The sequence below is a fragment of the Bombina bombina genome, chromosome 1 (assembly GCF_027579735.1).
Source record: "Bombina bombina isolate aBomBom1 chromosome 1, aBomBom1.pri, whole genome shotgun sequence".
Taxonomy (NCBI): Eukaryota; Metazoa; Chordata; class Amphibia; order Anura; family Bombinatoridae; genus Bombina; species Bombina bombina.
In genome coordinates, this window is record NC_069499.1 from 1,214,223,918 (window position 1) to 1,214,240,375 (window position 16,458).

General features: G+C 37.5%; 1 protein-coding gene across 1 annotated transcript in view; it reads right to left on the bottom strand.

Moving 5' to 3' along the window:
* The window catches only part of LOC128664070 (sodium- and chloride-dependent neutral and basic amino acid transporter B(0+)-like), a 108,384-nt gene that overhangs the window by 57,842 nt on the left and 34,084 nt on the right, over positions 1-16,458 (bottom strand). The window contains exon 7 of the mRNA XM_053718749.1: positions 11,587-11,815. Within this exon, the coding sequence (XP_053574724.1) occupies positions 11,587-11,815 (229 nt within the window). The remainder of the gene's footprint in view (positions 1-11,586; positions 11,816-16,458) is intronic.

Sequence of the window (16,458 nt, forward strand, 5' to 3'; positions counted from 1 at the left end):
TTAATTTAGGGGGGTGTTAGTGTTAGGGTTAGACTTAGCTTTAGGGGTTAATCCATTTATTAGAATAGCGGCGAGATTCGGTCGGCAGATTAGGGGTTAATAATTTAAGTTAGGTGTCGGCGATGTTAGGGAGGGCAGATTAGGGGTTAATAAATATAATATAGGGGTCGGCGGTGTTAGGGGCAGCAGATTTGGGGTACATAGCTATAATGTAGGTGGCGGCTCTTTGCGGTCGGCAGATTAGGGGTTAATTATTGTAGGTAGGTGGCGGCGACGTTGTGGGGGGCAGATTAGGGGTTAATAAATATAATATAGGGGTCGGCGATGTTAGGGCAGCAGATTAGGGGTACATAGCTATAATGTAGCTGGCGGCAGCGTGCGGGCGGCAGATTAGGGGTTAATAAGTGTAGGTAGCTGGCTGCGACGTTGTGGGGGGCAGGTTAGGGGTTAATAAATATAATATAGGGGTCGGCGGTGTTAGGGGGAGCAGATTAGGGGTACATAAGTATAACGTAGGTGGCGGTCGGCAGATTAGGGGTTAAAAAAATGTAATCGAGTGTCGACGATGTGGGGGGACCTCGGTTTAGGGGTACATAGGTAGTTTATGGGTGTTAGTGTACTTTAGAGTACAGTAGTTAAGAGCTTTATGAACCGGCGTTAGCCCAGAAAGCTCTTAACTACTGACTTTTTTCTGCGGCTGGAGTTTTGTCGTTAGATTTCTAACGCTCACTTCAGACACGACTCTAAATACCGGAGTTAGAAAGATCCCATTGAAAAGATAGGATACGTAATTTACGTAAGGGGATCTGCGGTATGGAAAAGTCGCGGCTGAAAAGTGAGCGTTAGACCCTTTTTTGACTGACTCCAAATAACAACGGTAGCCTAAAACCAGCGTTAGAAGCCTCTAACGCTGGTTTTCACGGCTACCGCCAAACTCCAAATCTAGGCCAGAGTTAGTATAATATAGGTCAATGGTAATTAACAGAACTGTAAATTGAATAAGTGATAGCAGCAGATAGGATAGCTTAGCTCTAAGAGTGCCTGATGCGCATTTCGCCAAACTAGGCTTTCTCAAAGGCTAACCCGACTTGGTAGAGCCTCACTGCCTAAATAAAAATTGTGGGCCAATCCCTGTGGGGAACCAATCACATATGTCCTCCTATCATTGGATAGGTGTTTGTCACGTGACCATTGCATCATAAAACAGGGAGGTGGCAGTGCAGAGCATATCGGACATATACCAGGGTTCATGTTAAACTATACAGGTGTATAATGACACATTGCCACATAAATGTACACATTGAATTACATGTGAATACTGCCCCTTATTCACGACAGCATAATTTTGCACTAGACAATTTGGGAAATGACTAATAAACTGACATAAATGGCTGTCAGCCGATGTAATTATTTATTAAGAAAGAACAAGTGTGTAATCTTTACTAAGGGAATAAACCCTGAAAAAGATCAAGTTAGTGATTAGCGGTACCACTTCAAATGAAGCTATGTTATTCGGACATTATTGTATATACCCTATATAAATAAACATAGGAAAATATCCAGATCGTAATTAAAGAGTAAAAATATTAGACCAAGTAAGACCAATCAGGGGTGAGAGAATTCTCACACCTCTGTGGTAAACCAATCGTATACGTCTTGCTATCATTGGATAGGCGGGGGGGGGGGGGTGATTTTATTGTGATGATACAGAACATATCAGATCTATAATAGATTCAAGTGATGTTATGCATGTGAGACACTAAAAACCACTAGAAATGTATGGAAATTATGTATTATTCAATGACACATCACCACATAAATAAACATATTGAATATATTTCAGTACTGCTGTCTATCCCCACATTGTCCTTTGGCACTAGATGGTATAATAAAAAAGGGGGGGCTAATAAAATAGCATCAATGAAAAATACAATGAGTTAAAGGTGATTAATTAAAATTTACTATAGGAATAAGCCTTGGACAGTATCAAATGGGTGATTAAGAGGCACCGCTATAATTCTCAGAGAAGCTATGTTATGGGACATTATTATAATTTCCTATATAAATAAGCAATTAAAAATACCTAGTACCTGATTGGAAAGTGAAGCTCATAAGCCAAATAAGATTATAAAATGCCTATTATAAGTGATGGTGTAGACTAAACACAAATTATCAGGATTAGAGAATAGATATTATATGCTTAAGGAAGTCAATAAGGATTAGACCAAATTACAAGCAGTCCAATAGAAAAATTATATGGCTTAGACAATTATAGGTATTTCATATAATTTGAACACAGTTAGTAGTTCATTTAGAAAATACAAACATACAAGATAGGGTGGTCCACAATCTGATAACTGAATGGAATAACTCACTGCGGAAACATATTCTATGACACATTATGAATACAAGCTAGATAATACGTTTTCATTAGGAAGGACCCTCTAAAACAATTAGTTGGTAATTTGACCGATACATGTTGAACAGATAAAGGTAAGTAAATGATAATAATGAAAATAAATTAATTAAAGTAAAATATAATTTAATTTAATCCTGATTACTAATGAGTATGTCATGGCAATATGGTTAGCCATATAGTCTGTTATATCATAAAAATGAGCCATATCCATCTTGCTCATTCAGTCCCATCGGTGTCAGGGTATTAAGCCAAAATATCCATCTACATTTGGCTTGTAGCAAAATAGTTTCAATATTTCCACCTCTAATGCCAGGTTTAATCACTTGTAGGACAGAAACCTTCAAATCAGGTTTGGTTCCATGCTTGCTAAGGTAGTGTCTAGCCACAGGAGTAAGACTTTTGTCTTTATTCTTGTCATTTATACAGTTTTTAATACTGTTCAGGTGCTCACCAAGCCTGGTACGTAATTCACGTTTCGTTATCCCTATATATCTTTTGCCATATATGCAAAGAAGGCAATAAACAACATTTTTGGTTTGGCAATTTGCAAAACCAAATATTCTTTTAATGCTACCAGTTAGAGTAAAATATTATCTCTCATTGTGATTTGTGAATGTATATGCAAAAACTGCAAGAACCACATGTATATGTCCTGCATATGTTCTTAGTACTAGGGTTTTTTCTTATGAAATTACTTTTGACTAATTTATTACCAATGGTAGGAGCTCTCCTCCAACTGGTACTGATTTTGTCTCCAATGAATTGTGATAAATCTTGATCAGATTTGAGTATACTGCAATGGCGATTTAGTATATTACTTATACTTTGATGATCAGCATTGAAGGTCGTGACAAATGATAAATCTTTTTCAGAATCAATAGTTGGTCTCTTGGGGTTCTTTTTGCTCTCTGATAGGCTCTACGAATTACCCTACAGGTATAGTCTCTTTCCTTCAGGCGTGACTTTAATTCTTTAGCCCTTTCATTAAAAACCATAAAATCAGTGCAATTCCTTCTAATTCTGAGGAATTCTCCTGTCGGGATTACTTTTTTAGTCTGTAAGGTATGGCAACTATCATATTGTAAAATAGAATTTGTTGCTGTATCTTTCCTGTAAAGATCCGTTTTTAGTAGATTCTCATCATCTTTATAGATAGTTACATCTAAAAATTCCACTTTCTCTTTACTTAGGTTATAAGTGAGTTTGAGGTTCATTTCATTTTTGTTCAAAATGGGTATGAATTCCTTAAATGTATCCTCACTACCTGTCCAAATTATAAACAAATTGTCTATATACCTGCACCATAAACTGCTGTAATTCATATATTGGGACATATTATCATTATATACAAATTCCCTCTCCCACCAGCCAAGATAGATGTTAGCATAGGTGGGTGCGCATGACGACCCCATTGCGGTGTCTTGTATTTGAAGGTAAAAGTTGTCATTAAAGACAAAATAGTTATGTTTCAGAACAAATTTGAGCAGGTTTAGAATAAATTCATTGCGTTCTAATTTCTCAGTGGATTGCATACTTAGGAAGTACTTTACTGCTTCACACCCATATTCATGCTTGATTGATGTGTATAATCATTCTACATCACATTTAATGAGTATTGCCTCCTGTTCCACTGATAGCTCATTAATCTTACTAAGAATATCCATTGTGTCTCTGATGAACGATGGTAAAGACCAGACTATGTCCCGTAAATATAAGTCCAGGAATCTACTGGCCTGTTCACATAAACTGTAGGAGGTACAGAGTTGCCACTCTTGGAACTTTGATTTGTAGGAAACGCCACTCTTTCTGAGTTTGGCATTATCAATCAAGTTGTTATATTCACTCAGAAACTGAGTAGTAGGATTACAAAATAAGTGCTTGTTACATTTATTGTCATTCAGTTGTCTTTTATGTTACCCCCCTTATCATTATGTTACCCCCCTTATCTAAAGATTTTACCAGTACATCATCCTATGAGTTAATTTCCTCAAGAGCCTCAGCTTCATATTTACTGATATTGGAGGTTTTTATCTCTCTGATTTTCAGAAAGTCCTCCATCACCATTCTTAGAAATAACTCAATTTGGGGAACTTTATTAAGGGGGGGCATGTATTGGGATTTGAGCTTGATTTTTTTAACAAGAAAAGTTTCAATCTCAGGAGAACCACATTCCTCACTCTCATTCCAGAGTTCAATGAGGGTATCTAGAGTATGTAATTCATCAGTAGCACTGTCATCATGTGTGTTGTACGTTTTCTTAAGGGTTAGTTTTCTACAGAATAAGTGAAGGTCCTTTATTAATTCAAATTTATCAAGGGAAGGGGTCGAGGAAAGGGACAGGCCTTTGGATAAGATCTGTTCATGTATGTGAGTGAGGGTTCTTTTGGAGAGATTAATTACTTGCAATTTGTCTGTAATCTCTTCTACCATTTGGGTCGCTTGCCCCAATACTCCCTTCTCCTGTACCCATTGTCTGTCCTGTATCCCAATCTGGACCAATCTCTTAGAGTCCTGTTTCCCCCCCCCCCCCCCCCTTGCCCCTTCTTGTTGGTCTTTCGTATCTTTTTCGAGATGGTCTGGGTTTCTGCCTAAAAAACTATTACCACTGGGTTTGTTAGTGCCATTGTCAGAGTCGCTGTCTTCTACAGCTGATGATTCACAATCAGATTGATTAGTATTTTTAGATGGTGGAAGGCTAGTCGCTGGTCTCCGTCTGGGCTGTTTGTCGTCCCATGTGAAAATTTTGCCTTTTTCAAAATCTTTTAAGTCATGTCTTATTTTGGAGCATTTAGTTTGAATTATTTATTTCTCTCTATTATCAAGTTCATCTCGCATTTCCTTATAGGCTTGTTTAAATTTTTCTAAACTATCAAATTTTTGTAGTTTCACATTATAGTCAGTTATTTCTTTATCCAGTTCAGTCATGACCTCTGTCTCATAGTCAGACAATATTGCCACTAATATTTCCGAGCAGTTGATCAAAGCCTGTTCCAATCTGTCTTTATAAGAATCAATGTGGAAGGCAAAGGTAGGGAATAGACGTACTTGTAAGCCTCTAGGTATAATATGTTTTGCTAAATATTTATCGTATGAACTTTTGTTCCAAAATGAACGTGTATGTTTTTTAATTAGATAACTTAAAGATTTTAGACCTTCTTCCCAATTATCAATTTCGGTGGTTAATAAAGTATCATTATCACAAAAGGATGCAAAAGTTTTATCTATATCTCGCAATCTTTGATCTTGTCTGTTTTTATAGTCTTGTGACAAACTAGAGGACGTCATTTTTATATATAGAGGATCAAAGGCATATGTAAATTAGAAAAGTCCCAGAGATGCTGTCATTAACAGCTGAGAGATAATAATGTAGATATAATACATATGTGGGAAAAGTAACATCTATAACAACCCCATAGGCAGAATTAATTCAAGTACAATCATGTGTCAGCAAAGCTGGCACTATAGATTATTAGGTAAAAGAACCCAACAACAATAATATTTGATGGATTTATATATACAGTTTTTGCGCAATTATACAATATTGTGTCTAGAACATTTTTCATATTAGATAATATTACCTATTTATGGTTATTATCTGGATATGTTGTCTCTCTCCTTGTTCTATATTTTAATTTAAGTTTTATATACACCTACACTGGTAGTTATTTTTACCGTTTAATTATATTCATTAAATGTTACGCTTTAATATCACACTCGTCTTGGGCAGCCTCTCCTGTCAGATGCTTCTACTATAGCTTCATTTGAGTGCTCTGTAACTATCCAATTTTTTCTCCTTATGTTACTCTAATCTCTACACTACATTTAAATTTAACCTTACCTGAATAATCTCATTCACTGTCGGGAATGTCAGAAGTATGGTGCGCAGCTGCAATTAGCGGCCTTCTAATTATCAAAAAGCAATGGCAAAGCCATGTATGTCTGCTATTTCTGAACAAAAGGGGCCCAAGAGTAGATTTTACAAACATTTGTGTTATAAACTGCATATGCGGCATGTAAATAATTTCAGTGAGAACCCCAAAGTTTGTGAAAAAGTTAACAAATTGTTTAATATGAACACATTATGGGGTGAAGCAGTGGCATTAAATATACCAAAATGATCCTAGATCAATACCTTGGGGCTGATTCATCAAGGTCCGTATGGAGCTTGATGCAGCTGTTTCCGCGCAAGCCTTTAGACTCGCCAGAAACAGGAGTTAAGAAGCAGCGGTCTTAAGACTGCTGCTCCTTAACTCATCCGCTATCTCTGAGGTGGCAGACAGCAATGCAGGGGGCGGAATTGCACAAGCATTTCTAGTGAAATTCCTGTGCATTGTCCATTGTGTCCATCCGTACAATGGTAAATCGGCCCCCTTGGGTTGTCTACGAGAAAAAATATATAGTTTTGATAGGTAAATAAAACAACAAGGCTCTATTTCTGTTTAAATGGAGTGCTAGCAAAAAATGCTAAAAATGCTCTTTTGTGCAAGTTTTTCTCTGAAATTTCTGTTCCTTAAAGTGAATGTAAATTTTGATGATCCTATTAAAAACAGGGGCACTTTCATTCATCAAACTTTACTTTTCACTGGTTTTGTTAAAATACTTACCTTTCCTCTTGAAAGCCGCTCCAGCACTTCCCTGCCCGTTGCAAGCCTCTTTCTACGTCAGAAATGATGATCCCAGCCTTCCTCCAATCACGGCGTTGCTTAAGTCAATGATTTCCCCGGGGGGAAACCGTGATTGGAGGTTGCCGGAATCGTCATTGCTGATGTATGAAGAGGCTGGAGAAGGGATGGAGCGGCTTTCAAGAGGAAAAGGTAAGTATTTTAACAAAACAAGTAAAATGTAAAGTTTGAGGAATGAAAGTGCCCCTGTTTTTAATAGGATTATTAAAAACAGGGCACTCATTCCACAAACTTTACATTCACTTTAAGGGATTAAATACCGCAGCTGCTCAAAGAACTACCGGGCTTGTATCATGTCAACAATGATGGTGCTGTGTTTAAAATGCTGGTACAAGACAAAGAGTGGAATCCAGCACAAAGTCCAGAATGGAGACCCACCGAGAGCTACTATCCCACTCTCAATAGATATAATATAAAACACACTTCACTTTATTAGTAAATCCAGGACAGGATCAAAGCACAACGTTTCAGGGTCAGTATCCTTTAATCATGTGTTTTGATCCTGTCCTGGATTTACTAACAAAGTGAAGATTTTGCATCACTGGAGACCTTCCTTTCGGCTAGATTACGAGTTTTTGTCGGTAAGGCTTGCGGTGCTAACGAGCATTTTTTCTCACCGCTCACTTAAGACAATGCTGGTATTACAGGTTTTTTTAAACCCGGCGTTAGCCTCAAAGAAGTGATCGTAGAGCAAAATTTAGCTCCACATCTCACTGTAATACCAGCACTGCTTACGGTAGCGGTGAGCTGGCTGAACGTGCTCATGCACGATTTCCCCATAGGAAACAATGGGGCTGAGCCGGCTGAAAAAAAAACCTAACACCTGCAAAAAAGCAGCGTTCAGCTCCTAACGCAGTCCCATTGATTCCTATGGGGAAAGGAATTTTATATCTACACCCTAACATGAACCCAGAGTCTAAACACCCCTAATCTTACACTTATTAACCCCTAATCTGCTGTCCCCGACATCGACGCCAACAAAATTATATTATTAACCCCTAATCTGCCGCTCCGGACACCGCCGCCACCTACATTATAGTTATGAACCACTAATCTGCTGCCCCCAACATCGCCGACACCTACATTATATTTATTAACCCCTAATCAGTCCCCCAACGTTGCCACAACTATATTAAATGTATTAACCCCTAATCTGCCGCAGCCAACGTCGCCGCCACTATAATAAAGTTATTAACCCCTAAACCTAAGTCTAACCCTAACCCTAACACCCCCCTAACTTAAATATAATTTAAATAAATCTAAATAAAATAACTACAATTAACTAATTAACTAATAGTTACATTGTAGCTATCTCATGGTTTATTTTTATTTTACAGGCAACTTTGTATTTATTTTAACTAGGTACAATAGTTATTAAATAGTTATTAACTAATTAATAACTACCTAGCTAAAATAAGTACAAATTTACCTGTAAAATAAATCCTAATCTAAGTTACAATTACACCTAACACTACACTATAATTAAATTAATTACCTAAACTACATACAATTAATTACAAATAAATTAAATAAACTAAAGTATGAAAAACAACAAACACTAAATTACAGAAAATAAAAAAATAATTACAATTTTTTTAAACTAATTACACCTACTCTAATCCCCCTAATAAAATAAAAAAGCCCCCCAAAATAATAAAAATCAGTACCCTATACTAAATTACAAATAGCCCATAAAAGGGCCTTTTGCGGGGCATTTCCCCAAAGTAATCAGCTCTTTTACCTGTAAAATAAAATACAATACTCCACCAACATTAAAACCCACCACCCACACACCCAACCCTACTCTGAAACCCACCCAATCCCCCCTTAATAAAACCTAACACTACCCCCTTGAAGATCACCCTACCGTCTTCACCCAGCCGGGCACAAGTGGACCTCCAGAGGGGCAGAAGTCTTCATCCGATCCGGGCAGAAGAGGACCTCCAGACCAGCAGAAGTCTTCATCCAGACGGCATCTTATATCTTCATCCATCCGAAGCGGAGCGGGTCCATCTTCAATCCAGCCGATGCAGAGCATCCTCTTCAAACGAAGTCCAAGCGAAGAATGAAGGTTCCTTTAAATGACGTCATCCAAGATGGCGTCCCTTGAATTCTGATTGGCTGATAGGATTCTATCAGCCAATCAGAATTAAGGTAGGAAAAATCCTATTGGCTGATCCAATCAGCCAATAGGATTGAGGTTGCATTCTATTGGCTGATTGGAACAGCCAATAGAATGTGAGCTCAATCCTATTGGCTGATTGGATCAGCCAATATGATTGAACTTCAATCCTATTGGCTGATCGGATCAGCCAATAGGATTTTTCCTACCTTAATTCCGATTGGCTGATAGAATCCTATTATCCAATTGGAATTCAAGGGACGCCATCTTGGATGACGTCATTTAAACAAACCTTTATTCTTCGCTTGGACTTCGTTTGAAGAGGATGCTCTGCGTCGACTGGATTGAAGATGGACCCGCTCCACTCCGGATGGATGAAGATAGAAGATGCCGCCTGGATGAAGACTTCTGCCGGTCTGGAGGTCCTCTTCTGCCCGGATCGGATGAAGACTTCTGGCCCTCTGGAGGTCCACTTGTGCCCGGCTGGGTGAAGACTGCTCAAGGTAGGGTGATCTTCAAGGGGGTAGTGTTAGGTTTTATTAAGGGGGGGATTGGGTGGGTTTTAGAGTAGGGTTGGGTGTGTGGGTGGTGGGTTTTAATGTTGGGGGGGTATTGTATTTTTTTTTACAGGTAAAAGAGCTGATTACTTTAGGACAATGCCCCCCAAAAGGCCCTTTTAAGGACTATTTGTAATTTAGTATAGGGTAGGGATTTTTATTATTTTGGGGGGCTTTTTTATTTTATTAGGGGGATCAGAGTAGGTGTAATTAGTTTAAAAAAAATTTAATTATTTTTTTATTTTCTGTAATTTAGTGCTTGTTGTTTTTCGTACTTTAGTTTATTTAATTTAATTGAAATTAATTGTAGGTAGTTTAGGTAATTAATTTAATTATAGTGTAGTGTTAGGTGTAATTGTAACTTAGGTTAGGATTTATTTTACAGGTAACTTTGTACTTATTTTAGCTAGGTAGTTATTAAATAGTTAATAACTATTTAATAACTATTGTACCTAGTTAAAATAAATACAAAGTTGCCTGCAAAATAAAAAAAAACTCTGAGATAGCTACAATGTAACTATTAGTTATATTGTAGCTATCTTAGGGTTTATTTTATAGGTAAGTATTTCGTTTTAAATAGGAATAATTTATTTAATTGTATTTATTTTATTTAGATTTATTTAAATTATATTTAAATTAGGAGGGGTTAGGGTTAGACTTAGGTTTAGGGGTTAATAAATTTAATATAGTAGCGACGATGTTGGGGGTTAATAAATGTAGGTAGGTCTCAGCGATGTTAGGGACGGCAGATTAGGGGTTAATAAAATGTAACTAGTGTTTGTGAGGCGGGAGTGCGGCGGTTTAGGGGTTAATATATTTATTAAAGTGGCGGCGATGTCCGGTCGGCAGATTAGGGTTTAAACTTTTAATTAAAGTGTTTCCGATGTGGGGGGGCCTCGGTTTAGGGGTTAATAGGTAGTTTATGGGTGTTAGTGTACTTTTTAGCACTTTAGTTAAGAGTTTTATGTTACGGCGTTAGCCCATAAAACTCACTTCTTCCAAGACTCGTAATACCAGCGTTAGGCAAATCCCATAGAAAAGATAGGATACGCAATTGACGTAAGGGGATTTGCGGTAAGCTCGAGTTGCGGAAGAAAATTGAGCGGTGAGCCTGTACCTGCAAGACTCGTAATACCAGCGGGCGTTAAAAAGCAGCGTTGGGACCTCTCAATGCTGCTTTTTAAGGCTAACGCAAGACTCATAATAGGCGTTTGTGTTTTATATTTAAAATGCTGGTGCACAGAGCATACTTAAATACACTATTGAAACAGCTGTAGCTTTAACATTTTTGCTAATACAGGTATATTGCAAAAACACTTCTATACACTTCTATTCGAAACTGAGATGCACCAGCATGCATTTCAACTTTGGCTGCAATGTCCCTTTAATATTCAAATGCAATATTTGAATAATACATGTAGGGCCAGATTAAAAGTGGAGCTCTAAATATTGCTTTCAAGAAAGCAATATTTGCGCTACACTGTGTAATACCAGCACACACTAATGTGCGCTGGTATTACAAGTTAACAGAAATGCAAACACGAGCTCGCGTTCACATTGCTGAGAAGCATAGCACTCACAAGTGCGCTTCCATAGGCTCCAATGGGAGCGTCACTCTGATGCCGTCAGAGACTTGTAATGGCCCACGATAATTTTGTGCTCCACTTGTAATCTGGCCCTTAATATTCCTATGTTAAAATTTCTTCTATAGACATATTGGAAGTGCAGAACCTAATCAAACCTAATCAGAAAGGGCCAATGTTTTAGACACTAAGCTGTGAAGACATTACACAAAATAGCCATTACCTTCATCTATGACTTCTGAAACAGGTTTGCCGGATACAAGAGCCATATGTCCAAGAATGGAGAAGATAGCAAATCCAGCAATCACACTGGTAAGAAAGTTTATAATACAAACCACAATGGAATCAAAGTAGCAGTTATTATGGAATTTGTTGTAGGATGAAAGTGCTATCAGCCCTCCCCAAGCAGTGGAAAGGGAGTAAAAAATTTGAGTTGCTGCATCTTTCCAGACCTATAGAAGAGAATACACGTTTATGGTTTGAATGTTACTATGTTTAAAGGGCCATAATACCCAAATGTTTAAACACTTGAAAGTGATGCAGCATAGCTGTAAAAAGCTGATTAGAAAATATCTCCTGAACATCTCTATGTAAAAAAGAAAGATATTTTACCTCAAAAGTTCCTCAGTAGCCACCTCCCATTGTAAAGGATTTCTAAGCAGCATATTAGTATGTTTGTCCTGGGACATCTGAAGGGACTAGCATTGTGCACTCTCATATTATTTCACCAATCAGGTAAAGGAAGCTTACTATGAAATCTCATGAGAGTTAAGTCAAATCTCATGAGATCACAGCAAGAGTTCATGACCTCAGCACTGTTGATGCTGATTGGCTGCTGTTCATTTCTTAATTTTTTTAAATTTGTTTACCTGCAGCTGGGAGCAGCTGAGTATAACTTTTTACACAGAACTTACTCTGCTGAGCTGAGGAGATTGTGAGGTAAAATATCTTCCTTTTTTACATAGAGATGCTCAGGTGATATTTTCCTGTCAGCTTTTTACAGTTATACTGCATCAGTTTCAAGTGATTTAGCATATGAGTATTATGTCCCTTTAATGTATTTACAATAATATGAGACACTAATGTCACTTTTCTCCATGATGCAGCTTGGAATTACTCATATACACCATACTAATATACAACTTTGTTTGCCTAATAATATTCACCAGTATACAAGTTGTCAGATATCCATTTTTAGCAAGAAATGCCACTAAATCTTAAAATATACCTTATACTTCTTGTAATATAACATCCTGTCATACTTGCATCCTAAATAGGGGTGTCAGTCTAACAACCTTTGTTTCAAAAGTATTGGTAACTACCATGACAGGCTACTTCATAGTTATGTGTCCTAAATCATTGTAAATATAACATTGATGCAGCTGATAATATAATAATACATCTCTTTACTCGAAAGCCACATGTCATTGTCTATAATTTCTAGGGTGACAAAGCATAGAAATAAAATGTTCCAAAATTTAGAGAGGGTGGAAATTATGCTGTGGAATATCTATATAGATACATCAACAAACTCAACCGTGGTGGTATAAATACCAACCAGTAAGATAATAGTTTTTGCTAATTTCTTGAGGTATCTCTATAGATTTACTTCTGCATAATTTACTCTTCCCACTCTAAAAATGTTGAGTTTCCAAATATGAGAATTGGAAATGCACACTGCAGACTTTACAAGCCTAACCCTGCTACAGATCTGTCCTTCATATGGTTCAGCAGAGGTAAACAGTGTAGATTTTGCTATCACAAAGACCGTGGCTAGTATGGATTAGCTACTCCAAATAAGATAAGTGGTGTAGGATGGAGCTTGGCTATTTATAAGAAAGGAAAAAAAAAAAAAACAGCAGCAAGCAATGCGTAAATGAATTAATAAAGTTATACAGAAAACTGGTTGTTTTATTACACATTATCCTTTCACTTCCTGGCTTTTCTTGTGAACACACTGATTTCAAAATCGTTTAAAACTTGATGCATTGCCATTTAAAGTCAATCTTATTAGAATACTAGTATGTTTAGGTGTGATATCACATTATTTACCAATCTAAAAAAAACAACATAATTTATGTAAGAACGTACCTGATAAATTATTTTCTTTCATAATGGTGTCCATGAGTTAGTGACGTATGGGATATACATTCCTACCAGGAGGGGGCAAAGTTTCCCAAACCTCAAAATGCCTATAAATACACCTCCCACCACACACATACTACAGTTTAACATATAGCCAAGTAGTGAGGTGTAGAAAGGAGTAAAAAAGCATACAAAAAAGAGTAACTGGAAAAAAATATTGTGCTTTTATACAAAAACTATAACCACCAAAAACAGGGTGGGCCTCATGGACTCTCTCCATTATGAAAGTAATGAATTTATCAGGTAAGTTCTTACATAAATTATGCTTTCTTTCATGTAAATGGCAAGAGTCCATGAGCTAGTGACGTATGGGATAAAAATACCCAAGATGTGAAAGTCCACAGAAGAGTCACTAGAGAGAGAGGGATAAAATAAAAACAGCTATTTCCACTGAGAAATTAAATCCAAAAAATAAGTTCTTCTTATAAACAGAAGAATCAAACTTAGACAGCTGCCTGAAGAACTTTTCTACCAAAGACTGCTTCAGAAGAAGCAAATACATTGAAATGGTAAAAATTTGTAAATGTATGCAAAGAAGACCAAGTTGCTGCTTTGCAAATCTGATCAACTAAAGCTTCATTCTTAAAAGTCCAAGAAGTGGCAACTGATCTAGTAGAATGAGCTGTAATTCTCTGAGGTGGAGACTGTCCCACCTCCAAATAAGCCTTGTAAATCAAAAGCTTCAACCAAGATGCCAAAGAAATGGCAAAGGCATTCTGACCTTTCTTAGAACCAGAAAAGACAACAAATAGACTGAAATCCTTAGTAGCCTCAACATAGTATTTAAAAGCCCTTACCACATCCAAAGAGTGTAATGAATTTTCAAGCAAATTCGTAGGATCCGGACACAAGGAAGGAACAACAATTTCTCTACTATAGTTGTAAGAATTCACAACCTTAGGAAGAAATTTAAACCAAGTCAGCAAAACAGCTTTATGCTAATAGGAAATCAGAAAAAAAGACTCACAAGAGAAAGCAGACAATTCAGAAACTCTTCTAGCAGAAGAGACAGCCAAAAGGAACAATACTTTCCAAGAAAGTATTTTAATATCCAAAGAATGCATAGGCTCAAAAGGAGGAGCCTGCAAAACCTTCAAAACCAAATTAAGACTTCATGGAGGAGAAATAGACTTCATAATAGGCTTGATATGGACCAAAGCCTGAACAAAACAGTGAATATCAGGAAGTTTAGAAATATTTCTATGAAATAAAACAGAAAGAGCAGAGATTTGTCCCTTCTAAGTACTTTCAGACAAACCTTTATCCAAACCGTCCTTAAGAAACTGTAAAATTCTAGGAATTCTAAAAGAATGCCAAGAGAATTTATGAGAACACCATGAAATATAGGTTTTCCAAACCCGATAATACATCTTCCTTGAAACAGACTTACGAGCCTGCAACATAGTATTGATCACTGAGTCAGAGAAACCTCTATGACTAAGCATTAAACGTTCAATTTCCAAATCTTCAAATTTAGTGATTTGAGATCCTGATGGAAAAACGGACCTTGAGACAGAAGGTCTGGCCTTAAAGGAAGTGACCAAGGTAGTCAACTGGACATTCGGACAAGATCCGCATACCAAAACCTGTGAGGCCATGCTGGTGCTATCAGAAACACACGCGATTGTTCCATTATGATCTTGGAGATCACCTTGGAAGAAGAACTAGTTTGAGGAAAAATCTAACAAGTTGGTAAGACCAAGGAACTGCTAACACATCCACCATCTTTGCCTGAGGATCCCTGGACCTGGAAAGGTATCTGGGAAGTTTCCTGTTTAGATGGAAAGCCATCATATCTATTTCTGGAAGACCCCACATCTGTACAATCTGAAAAAACACATCTGGATGGAGAGACTACTCCCCCGGATGCAAAGTCTGGCGGCTGAGATAATCCGCTTCCCAATTAACTACACCTGGGATATAAATCGCAGAGAGTTGGATTCTGTCCAAGAAAGTATCCGTGATACTTCTTTCATTGCTAAAGGACTGTGAGTCCCTCCCTGATGATTAACATATGCCACAGTTGTGATATTGTCTGTCTGAAAGCAAATGAAAAGTTCTCTCTTTAATAGAGGCCAAGCCTGAAGAGCCCTGAAAATAGTACAGAGTTCTAAGATATTGATTGGTAACCTCGCCTATAGAGGATTCTAAACCCCTTGTGCAGTCAGAGACCCCCAGACAGCTCCCCAACCTGAAATACTTTCATCTGTTGAGACTACAGTCCAGGAAAGACAAACAAAAGAGGCCCCTTGAATAATACGATGATGGTCTAACCACCAAGTCAGAGAGAGTAGAATGCTGGGATTTAAGAATATCAATTGTGATATCCGAGTATAATCCCTGCACCATTGATTCAGCATGCAAAGCTGCAGAGGTCTCATATGAAAACGAACAAAGGGGATCGCATCCGATGCTGCAGTCATGAGACCTAAAACTTCCATGCACATAGCCACTGAACGGAATGATCGAGTCATGGACACTAAATCTATCTGGAAACCTAAAAAGGTGACCCTTGTTTGAGAAATCAAGAAACTCTTTGGTAAATTGATCCTCCAGCCATGTCTTTGAAGAAACAACACTAGTTGATTCAAGTGAGATTCTGCTAAATGAAAAGATTGAGCCAGTACCAAGATATCATCCAAATAAGGAAAAACCACAATACCCTGCTCTCTGATTACAGATAGAAGGGCACCGAGAACCTTTGAAAAGATTATTGCAGCTGTCGCTAGGTCAAATGGAAGAGCAACAAATTGGTATTGCTTGTCTAGAAAAGAGAATCTCAGAAACCGAAAGTGATCTGGATGAATCGGAATGTGAAGATAAGCATCCTGTAAGTCTATTGCGGACAAGTAATGACCTTGCTGAACAAAAAGCAGAATAGTCCTTATAATCACCATCTTGAAAGTATGGGCCCTTAAAAAACGATTCAAAAACTTCAGATCCAGAACTG